This window comes from Chaetodon trifascialis, chromosome 5 (genome assembly GCF_039877785.1).
Source record: "Chaetodon trifascialis isolate fChaTrf1 chromosome 5, fChaTrf1.hap1, whole genome shotgun sequence".
Classification (NCBI taxonomy): Eukaryota; Metazoa; Chordata; class Actinopteri; order Chaetodontiformes; family Chaetodontidae; genus Chaetodon; species Chaetodon trifascialis.
This window is the reverse complement of record NC_092060.1, coordinates 9382992-9394123: the sequence shown is the minus strand read 5'-3', so window position 1 is coordinate 9394123 and position 11132 is coordinate 9382992. Positions and strand designations below refer to the sequence as shown.

The following is an 11132-nucleotide window of genomic DNA, read 5'->3' as shown; positions in this document are numbered from 1 at the left end:
AAAGAATGAGCAGATAACACTGATATTATCACCATCAACTATATTCTTGCAGCATATAAAAAAATCAAGCTTTGTGTTACAAAATGTAAAATGTTTCACTCGGAGACATACAAGACTTGCATGCTGAGTGTTCTACACTGATTTATCATGCATTCAAGGCATTTCGACATACATTCATACATACAGATAAGAAGAAAAAAACGCAGGAAAAAATGGTTTAATTTGTTCTTTACTGCACATTTTATGTACAAGATAAATTCTCAAAAGGCAATACGAAATAAAACAAAATGCATAAAACATACATAGTTACTGTGAGATAGATAGATTTAATTGATACAGAGGAAACCTTCAGTCGTCAAAATGGATTTCCTGTAGCGACGCCTTGCATCCTGCAGCAAACTGGTCTCCAAGTGGCTAATTATTGGTTAATCAATTTCTGTTTCGTTCACAATGGAAAATGTCTCATAGCCCACAATGATGCACTGAGAAGTATTAAAAACACATGAAAGCCAATGTGATGACACCTGAACAGATGACGTCTTGGAGATAAGGGGTTTGTGTTGGACGCTGACAGACAATCTGTATTTATGCATTCAAAATATCAAAAGAGAAAATTAAAAATTTAATTTACATTGACATCCTGGAACATATTGGACACACTCAGCACTCGCTAACACAACAAACATCATTAAGTTTTATGTCTGTGGATTATGTTACAAGAAACATATTTGTCTAAAGAAGCTGACACACACACACATCAGCGTGAGGAGCCGTGGATCAGCAACTCCGACCCCAGCTGCACTCTTTCTCCAGCTGAACTTGGATGTTATCCTGTTTTACTCTGGTCACAACATTTTCCACACTCCTCAAAATGTGAGCGTGTATCACTGCTTTAAAATAAACACACATGAGTAACAGGAACACAAAGATTTCCTTTGTCTTCTTATCACCATCAGTATCCTCTTAAATGTAAAATAACGTTTCCGTCGTCCCCTCCCCGAAATATTAAGTGATGACAAAATGGAATCAATTAATTGCTGTAGATAAAAATGAATATTTACTGCTGTGAAACCGCAGGTATTTTCTCTCATTCAGGCACCTTTTAACACACTAAGACTGAAACATGTGGATCCACTTCAAGTAAGACGTGTTAACTTTTGGAGTCCTACCCTGTCCTTTAGAAAACATGAATGTACAACAATACATCGTATGGAAGGGTTAAACTGAGCCCGTCTTAAGGCTCATTGGAGGGTTTGTACCAATCCGAAGCCTTAAGCCAGGATAGAAACCAGGAAAGTAAGAAAACGACAGAAAACAGCAATTCTTTGTGTGCAAATGCATTCTGGTCCCTCCAGACTCTCAGCTTAGACCCGTGTTCTAGACCTTCCTCTAACGTGTGTCTGTCACTGGACAATCTGGGGCATCTCACTCCAGGCTTTGGCCTTCTTCTTGGCCAAAGCCATCCAGGGCGGCTCGTCCTGGGGCAGCGTTGGGGAGGGCAGGCCTCGCTGGGAGGACGGGGTCTGGCTGGAAAGCCCTGCAGCTCTTGAACCAGCCTTTTCCGGGGCGGTTCTCGATGAAAAGGGAGGGGAGGTAACTGTTGTGCTCTGGGGCGGGGGTGTCTTGGATGGTGGGCTTGTGCAAGAGGGAGATTTCTGGGCAACAGGAACTGGAGTAGGGGGTGATAAGGACCTCTGGAGGGGGGTAGGAGGGGGCGGGTGTTTCGCAGTGGCAGGAGGAACATGGGGTTTTGGAGGGACAGGGCAGGGGAGCGACTGAGGTTTAGGAGGTTGAGGTGGCACCGGAGCTGGAGGAGAGACAGCCCTCCTGGCCTCCTTTTCTACAGACACTCCAGGCTTACTGTTCTCCAGTGGACTCACTGGAAGCAGAAAAAACACACATAAGTACAGAAGCATTGTCTGGTGGGAACGCGTGTGACATAAGACATTGATTATAAGATGAGTGATTATAAGACAATGTTGACTTTAATGTACTTGCAATGGGATTGAATGGAGGCTTTAAAACACAGCTGCATAAAGCTTTTATACATTACGTTATATAACTAATTTATACTGCGAGCAGGTAATGAGTTATATAAACAGGAGGACTGAATGGACCCCATAGACTTTAAAGCATTATATAACTCATAATAATACATTAGTCTGTTCTATATATACACGATGGTTGAGATATGAATACAATGGATGTCTCAGGGATTGTTTTTAAAAGTTAAGAGTATAATGTCATCAGTTGGAAATATGGTCACATCTGCACAGAATTATATAGGATTTGACATATCAATCACTTTAGCATTAAAGGACCAGATTTAGAAGGGTCTATTGGCAGATTATGGAAGAAACTGAATATAACATAGTATTCATAAGTATGTTTTCATAAGTTTATAATCACCTGAAGCCCAGCCCAGAACAGATAAACCAACACTGAGACTACAGAGCGCCTTTTGTGTTTTTCAAGAGTTTCTCGGACACTCTAGGTTCTCCTACACACTTGGAAAGGGAGAAGTGAGGTGAGGGGGTATTTAGTCGGTTGCAATCTGCAACCCCACCACTAGATGTCACTAAATCCTACACACTGGACCTTAAAAACTGCAGGAGGAGGAGCCTATCGAACCTGAAGTAATGCATTTTTCTGGAATACCGGAATAAACACACGGATTTTTGAAAATGTGACATTTGCAGAAGCCTGCATAAATGTATGCATATGACACTCGATGACTGGTATTAGCAGCATCGACTTTTGAGTTATAGGTGAACAAAAGAGGCAAAGAAGAAGAATCACAGAAATTACAAACCAGAGAGAAGAACAGTCACATTAGGTAAAACAGAGCAGGTGTTTTGTTTACCTCTTTATAGTCTATTCTAGACCAGCACTGTTTTCCTGTTCTGAGATATGTAATTTGTATTTTTGTCCAATTACCTTTTTCACCTTCCTTCACAAAACCTTACAGTTGTTTTTCTGATAAGTTGCTGCCTTGATCAGTCATGTCTGTGTGAGTCAGTTGTCATGTGCAATCAATTTAAACATCAAATCCTTCTGAGAGCATACAGGATTAATGTGAGGGGAGCTGAATTTTGATGGGTCAGTAGCAGAGTTTGTCCAGATGAGGGCGGCGTTGCATCAGTCAAAAGCTTTATTTGCGTGCAACAAGTGGAGGTGCAGAACAAGTAGTAAAGTGGCGTTTAGTGAACTCACACCTTACCTTACTGGCACGTTCAGTAGAATGCACACGTTTAAAGTCACACTTCAGTTAGACTAAGCAAAATAAACCCTGTTGAAAAGCCTCCACGCTGCAGCTGATGCGTCTATTTTTAAATGAATTTTGGCATGAAAATATCTTCTGCAGTTTCAAACGACCGTGTGTGTGTGTGTGTATGTGTGTGTGTTTGTTTGTTCTGACCTTTGCTGGTGGATTCAGCTGTTTTGTTGCTTTGCTCCCTGCTGACAGCAGAGCTGACATACATTGGCAGCGAACTCTTCCTCTCTTGTTCCTCCTGATGACAGAGAGCAGCACAGTCAGTTGCATAGATTTATGTGGCTGGAAATGTGTGGTGATGCAGTATAAACACATGGAAGGAAGGGAGAAAATACCAAAACAAGGCATGCAATCATCTCATCCAAGTGTACATCTGACCCATGTGACATTTAGACCGTTGGAGAACCAAACCTAAACATGTGCAATTCCCTCTCTCTCTCACGCACGCACGCACGCACGCACGCACGCACGCACGCACGCATGCACGGATTACCTTCTTGACAGTTATCTCCTCCAGTGAGTTTTCTTTATAGATCTTCTGTTTCTGTTTGGCCACAGAGATCCAGCTGGGAGAATGAGATCCACCAGAAACACCACGAGCTGCTGCAGCTGGGTCTGAATCAATAACACAGCAGAGACACTGTTACACCACAGGCTAAATCAGGGACCATTTACTCTTTTCCAACTTCAACTTAGTCCAAGTTTTGGACAATTTCATGTGAGCACCTTCTGTAGAAGAAAGCTACAAGCCTTGTGCACTTTGTGTAAGATCAGGTTGTGGAAAAATGCTGTGTGTTTGTGTGTATACACACCTGAGATGCGCTTGTTTTTCCCTGCACTGTCTCCATGTACATCTGGCTTCTTAGGCAGGGCAGGCTTGTTGCTGACTGGCTGATTTATGGAGGGCTTTACACTGATTGGCTGCGGTGAGTCGACTTTACAGCTCGTTGGTTGAGTTGGTGGCTCAACGGGAGGCTGAATAAAAGATCATATCAGATAATAAACACAAAATTGAATTTAAAAAAGTCCCATAAGCCTGCATTAACTGATCTTCTTGGCCACTTCATACCCTAAACAACACACAGTCATAATAAAGTCTGGCGGATCACCTCTGTGTTCTCCTCCTCCGAGCTAAAGCGGTGCAGAACTGACGTCTTCCTCAGCCGAACTCCAAATGGATTGTCGGGGTTTCCCTCCACAATGACAGAGTTTTCTGTAGGTGGGAGGGTGGAAAAGCTGGTCTGTGGTTTCACTTTATTTTAACTCCACCAGCAAGCTGACCTCATGTTACTTAGACCAGACTACTTTCACTGCTCGCAGTGCAAAGACAACAGAAAACGTGACCTTACCTTCTGAGCTTGCACCAGCTGAGATCTGAGGTTTAATGGGGGGTGGAGGAGACGCTGCGTTGGTTCCTGCATTCCTCGCTCTACCAGGACTCAACACCACTTCGACCTTAGCCGAACTCACTGGCTCTGCTTTCACTTCGAGGTCCTTCTTAGTCGTAGCCTCCACTTCCTCAACTCCAGGTTCTGACGACGAAGAGGGTGGAGTCAGACTGTGTTTGACGTCTTCTACAGACAGTGATCTCTGCCAGGCGGGCGCAATAGTGAAGCGGGCTTTGCTCTGATCTGGAGGCTGGTTGACCGTTTCCTCCACAGGGGCAGGGGGTGTCGCTTCTTCTTCCTGGGCTGGACGTTTTTCTTCTTCTGCTGTTTCCACAGTGTCAGCTGGCTCGTCTTCTGTGACTGCAACCACATGAGAAGGCGTCTCACTTTCTTTGGGATATGCAGCATTTGGGGACTGTTCAAAGACAGATGTGACTTTCTCTGAGCTTGGAGAGAGTTGATTTATGTGGACAGTGGTAGTGCTGGTCTTACTGGGAGTGATGGTTCCGGTTTCTTGTGGCTGAGTCTCACAATGGGACTCTGGACGAGACAAAGAGGAAGGCTCGGAAGAAGCATGAACTGGTTCTGTGGCTTCATCTTGTCCCACTTGCTCCATGTCCAAATGGGATATTTCTACATCTTGCTGCTCCACATCTTCTTCAGTTTGATCTGCATCAAATTGCTTGGCTTCATCTTCCTCTTGGTCTGATTTGAGCTCCGTGTGGTTGCTCTCGACGCCTTCCTCCACTCTCTCTTCTCCATCTTCCCTCTCCTCTCCTAAGCTTTGAGCGGAACCGGCTTGACTCTCATGCACCACCTGAACACCTGTGGGGACATCCCTCGTGTGTTGTGGGGTGTACACCGTGTCGTCTCCAACCACAACATCTACACCCTCATCCGCCTCCTGCAGTGCCATGGTGATCTTAAGCTCTTCACCTGCAGCAGCAGGAAGCTCCTCTGTCATCTCTTCTGCATCATCCCTCTCTTCCTCTGTCGCTTCCTCTGCCTCCTCTATTCTCTCCTTTTCTTCCTCCACCTCCACTTCTTCATCATCCTCTTCCCTCTTCTCCCATCCCTCCTCTTCTACCTCTAGCTCCTTCTCCAGCTCTATTGCCTCCTCCTCTCCCTCACTCTCTTCTTCTCCCACTCCCTCTTCCTCTGCCTGATTGGCAGTGCTTCCTAAAAGCAAATCATTTTGTTCCTCTGGTTTGACTCCCTCTTCCTCCTCTTCCTCTCCTCCCTCCTTCGGCTGAAAGACAAAGAAGAGAGAAAAGTGAGAAAAGAGACATTTAACTTTTTCACTTGAGCCTCAAGAAGGAAACACGATATTACAAAAGAATCAAAAGATACATACACCATGTTGACTGAATCGTTCCACCACTAGCTCTTCTTCTTCTTCCTCCTCTGCAGCTTCTTCTTCTTCATCTTCAACCTTCTCCTCTTCTTCAACATCTTGACAAGAAGGAGTAATCAGAGCAGCCACCTCGTCCTCTTCCTGGGTGGTCTGATCTGACAGGAGGGAGTGCGCTGGAGCAGCCTGATAACTGGCAGGCTGCTCCACCTCTGCCTCCTCTTCCTTCACCTCTTCTCCTTCTTCTACCTCCACATCTTCTCTTTCCTTTACCTTCACCTCCTCTTCTGTCCCTGTGACAACATCCTCAGTCTCCATGCCCAACGAGCAAGATGTGAGGGGAGTCTTCAAGGAGCTCAGCACCTCCTGTAAGAAGGAGCCCTCCTCCTCCCTGTTTTCCTGAACTCCACCTTCGTCTCCTCTCGGCGCCAAGTCACTTTCAGATCTGCTCTCCTCTGTTCCACAGGCAACGCCTGATGGGTCCAGCAAGTACTCTCTCTGTCCAGCAGGGGGCTCCGGCGTCTCTCTAGAAGAGGACATCAAGGGGTCAGATTGATTGAAGAAGAAAACAAAAACAAGCAGGAGGAAAAAATAAGGAGGAAATGATGAGTAATCACCTGGGACTGTCCAGAGAGGAGGCTCTGGAGCTGGGTTTGGAGGAGGGCGGGGGCTGGGCGTCTGGGGCTTCCTCCTCTGTGACACACAGCTCAGGAGGAGAGGAAGTGTCCGGGCCGTGAGAAACATCCTGTTCTGCTTCCATCTCCTCCTCTTGCTCCTCCCTCTCCTCCTTATCTTTCAACAGAGACAGTCTAGAATGCTGTGGCTCCTCCTCCTCCTCATCTTCTTCTTCTTCTTCTTCCCGCTTTATCTTTAGTTTCACCTCATCATCACTTACAACTGGATCACAGACAGAAGCAAAGGTCTCAGAGGGCAACCGGACATAATACAGTGGCAGCAAGCATATGGACGTCAATGGCTGCCAATGTGAAATTGAAATAATTCAATATCAGTTTGTGTGTGTGTCAGTTTGTGTCATTGTGCGTGACGCAAGTAAAATTAAAAAGTTCCATTTTCATATTTGAATAATAATCAAGTGAACTCCTAAACATATCGCTATACAATCAGAAAATTAAATGTCAAAAGGACGTTTGAAATGTGTGGCCAAATTGCAAACTTTTGCATCTGAATTTCAGTCATGTCCTGATTTCAGCTCATAGTTTAATTAGAGCAAATTCATTTTGAAGTTTAGGTTGCAAACCGTTGTGGCAGACAAGTAAAAGTTCTAAACTGAAGATGAGTAACTATAAGTCGAGCAGTAAAACAAAAAGTATGCTGACCTTCCGTTGTCTTCTGTTGCTCTTTCTCCTCCAGAGCTTCTGTTATGGAGGTGTTCAGGATCTCCTCCACCGCGGAGTGTCTCTCTGCTTTCAGCTCCAGTCTCTGCATGGACAGAAGAGATTAACGATGACATTTTCATTGACCACTCTGCTGGTCCTGGTGGTGCAGTTAGACCCTCCTTTCAGATGCAGGTTAAAGCCACTAATGAGCAATTGTCTGTCCTGCTGAGGAGCCACTGAGCAGAAGACTGCTTCTGTGTGTGACACTCATCACTACGACATTATTTACAGATTTCATGTCATGATTGGCTGACATCAGTTGAAATGTTCTCTAAACACTCTCTCTGTGAATGATTATTTAAAGCATGTGTGATGGGTGCATCTGAATGTCTTACACTGACAGGTTTCCTCTTGTTGCACGCTTTGTATCTCAGGCCCAGCTTGTGTTTGGCAGCAGAGTTATCCAGACAGCCGAAAGGACTGGCCGGCTGACTGAAATCACCTGGAACCACCAGGGGGCTCACTGCTCTGCTGGAGGCCGCACAGGACAGCTGGGAGGACAAGGAGGCAGAGACAGGTTTCACTAAAAAGCTTCACAAATAACTTCTTAACAGAGGGAACACCCCTCTGGGATTTTACAATACGGGTAATACAACTCCCTGCGGACACTGAAATCTGTGGTGTCATCTGGAGACACCTCAGGAGGAGCACCGTTCACAAGAGTTGGACTTTGTCCACCCATGTCCTGGGGAAATTGTATCCACATGCCACTGTATCCACAAGGCCTGTCAGACAGATCTGAGTCATCGCTCTGAGTCTTGTTCCTGGCTTTGAAACACTAAAGAGGCAAACACTGGGGAGACAGAGTATGTTGACTATGATAAAAGGTGGATTTTCACTTAAATGGTGAAGGCAGCAGATAAAGAAGCCAGAGGAAATAGAGCTAGACCAGTAAAGAGAGGGAGGGAGTCCAGCTGTATAAATATTAGCTCTCCTTATCTGGAGGACCAACACTTACTCTGTCATCACTGCAGATGTACCCCTCTCTCTCTCCTCTCACATCTCAGCGATTAATCTATCAAAAATGCTCAAATTGACTCTATTGTATTGGCAGAAGTTTCAGAGTTTGGTATCTCCAAACATCAGCAGATGAAACCAAAACTATTTGCATGGTTGCATGCCACTAGAGGTCACTCAAGAAATATGGTGTGTTTTTATGATTTGGGTGAACCGTCCCTTAAAGACTCACATTATCGTATGATTGTGAGCAAAACTCATAAAAAGACAGATTGGGTCCGCTTTGTTGACATCTAGATTTGTTGCTTATGGAGGTCTGTGTGTGTGTGTGTGTGTGTGTGTGTGTGTGTGTGTGTGTGTGTGTGTGTTTGTGTGTGTGTGTGTGTGTGTGTGTTTGTGTGTGTGTGTTTGTGTGTGTGTGTGTGTGTGTGTGTGTGTGTGTGTGTGTGTGTGTGTGTGTGTGTGTGTGTGTGTGTGTAAGTGAGAGTGAGAGAGAGGCAGGCTGGGCTGGGGCAGAATTTTAATGCTATAACTACAAGCAGACACGCTGACTGCCAGAGAAACCATCGGAATGCACTCTGAACACACACACACACACACACACACACACACACACACACACACACACACACACACACACACACAGTGGGTCAGTGGAATAACACGTACAGTATGATGGCCAGAGAAAAGAGAAAGAAGGTCAGAAAAACAGAACACGTACAGAGACATACAGAGGAAGAAGAGGTCAAGCAGCAGACTTCCATTTAAGGTTTGAAAAGCAGCTTGAGGGATGGTTGTGACCACACCCACCACACACACACACACACACACACACACACACACACACACACACACACACACACAGGTCTATCTTCAAGCATCACACACAAATTTACTGTGCTTCAGATACAGCATGCTTTGGTGTTTGAATTTATGAATTGGTATCTATCCAAAAGGTCTTAGAGTAAGTGCACTCAACCATGTGGATACAACCCAAAAATAACAAGAATCACGCAGGTACATCTGCTTCAAGTACATTTAGACTTTTTTTTTCTCGAAACTTTCAGCACATCATTCAAATCAAGGCAGAATTTAAAAAAAAAAGCTGAAATAATGTTGCTGCTTCTGTCTGTCAGCCCATCCTCAGACCCACACATTGGCAGAACAACAGCAAAGCTGTGAGCTGGAAAAAAACAAAACGAGCTGAAAGACACTAAACTGCTCATAGAGCTGAGGGGACGGGTCGGTTTATAACTGTGTCCCAGTTCATCGCGTCCAGCAACGTCTCTCATTTTACACGCATGCCATTTGATCCACTGTTAATGGAAAAACATTAATTAGTGCAGCTTTAACAGTGAAAAGTGATTCCTTACATCTGGAATACTTCAATCAAAGCCACAAACTGAAGGATTAAGCCAAATGACAAAGCCTGCGCTCTGTCTATTTACAGTAAACCTGCAGCCAGACTGACCCTGACCCAAGCACTCACGCTGATTTTAGGCTGATATGGACAAGACGTCCAGCTCAAAACCTTCAGCACAATAATGAATAAAATCTAAAAAAAAAAAACACTGTGCGTCTCCATGAAGTCTGTCATGAATTCTCAGTGAATGGAAAAGCTCCAGAAAGTGCCACTGCGACTGCAATTCATAAGTCACTACAGTCCTTCCTTGACCACATTCCTGTGTGTGGAATGCGCTTTAAAGAGGGATATTTTCAGGTTTTCGTGTGCATGTCTTTGTAGCTGGCCATTTGTGGTTCTCTTCAGTGGGAAACGACTGGCCAAAACCCTTCTGAAATTGCTAAAACGGCACTATCATTAAATGCTCATTTGTCATACTTTGCTGACTGTGCTTTTAAGCCCATATTATAGCCAGCGGGACTAAATGGATAGTTGAGGTTTTTAGGACATTTGTCTTATCACGAGCTGTCCTTTCTGTCCATCTGAAAAGTACTTACTGCGGTGAATTGTTTTAACGGACAGTGCCGTCGGGGGGGAATATGGGACGTTTCAAGTCACATGGGCTGAACCACAAACACTCACTGACAGGAGAGTGACAATTAGAGGATATAGATGGAGACAGGCAGTAGGAAAAAAATGGGGATTAAGAGACTGATGAAAGTGTGGACAGCGCCAAAAATAGAGAAAGAGGTCAATTTGCATGAAGGGGGCATTTGTTTACAACCAAGTGGTGTTTCAGTGATTAGATTGGATCATGAGATGTTTTTGCCATCGTAGTCACAAGGAGAGATAACAAAGCTCCACACAGCCTGAAGGTCATTCCTGGCCTTCATAAACCACAAATCATACCAGGAGATGACTTGACTGTCTGTTTGGCGAGTGCAGGGGATTCACTCTTGTTTTACATTAGCACCATGCATCGGTGGGTTCAGTCTGGTTCCTGAGGGCGGCGATTTAGCATTGCAATGTGAAAGTGACATTGTCAGTAATTTCGCACCAAGCTCTCAAAGGTAGTGACCAGCTGGTGTTTAATAACTCCTGAAAAAGCCCAATATATCTCACAGGACTTGGTGGCAACCAAAACAGAGCGAATTTTAGACTTAGATTACTCACTGTCCAAAATACGACTTCAAATGAATGTTAATGCTGCTCTGTAAATGCTGGACATTTGTTTGCTGACATGTTAACCAGAACAACTTTTTAAGGTGACAATATGTCAGCAGCTTGTTTTAGAGTTCCTCTGTTCCCATGTGACAAAAAATTATTAATTAAGCTTTAAAGAGGAACTCCACAAAGTCTGTTG

The 11132-nt window shown here is 44.6% G+C and overlaps 1 protein-coding gene across 3 annotated transcripts in view; it reads right to left on the bottom strand.

Annotated features, from left to right (window-relative positions):
• Positions 1–208: 208 nt before the first annotated feature.
• Positions 209–11132, bottom strand: part of LOC139330836 (caldesmon) — a 45147-nt gene continuing 34223 nt past the window's right edge. For all 3 annotated transcript variants that reach the window (XM_070961957.1, XM_070961956.1, XM_070961958.1), the window contains 10 exons: positions 7746–7901; positions 7351–7453; positions 6631–6910; positions 6017–6539; positions 4624–5911; positions 4384–4487; positions 4087–4249; positions 3768–3889; positions 3419–3512; positions 209–1879 (listed from right to left, as the gene is read on the bottom strand). In XM_070961957.1, the coding sequence (XP_070818058.1) occupies positions 1404–1879; positions 3419–3512; positions 3768–3889; positions 4087–4249; positions 4384–4487; positions 4624–5911; positions 6017–6539; positions 6631–6910; positions 7351–7453; positions 7746–7901 (3309 nt within the window). In that variant the 3' untranslated portion in view covers positions 209–1403. The remainder of the gene's footprint in view (positions 1880–3418; positions 3513–3767; positions 3890–4086; positions 4250–4383; positions 4488–4623; positions 5912–6016; positions 6540–6630; positions 6911–7350; positions 7454–7745; positions 7902–11132) is intronic.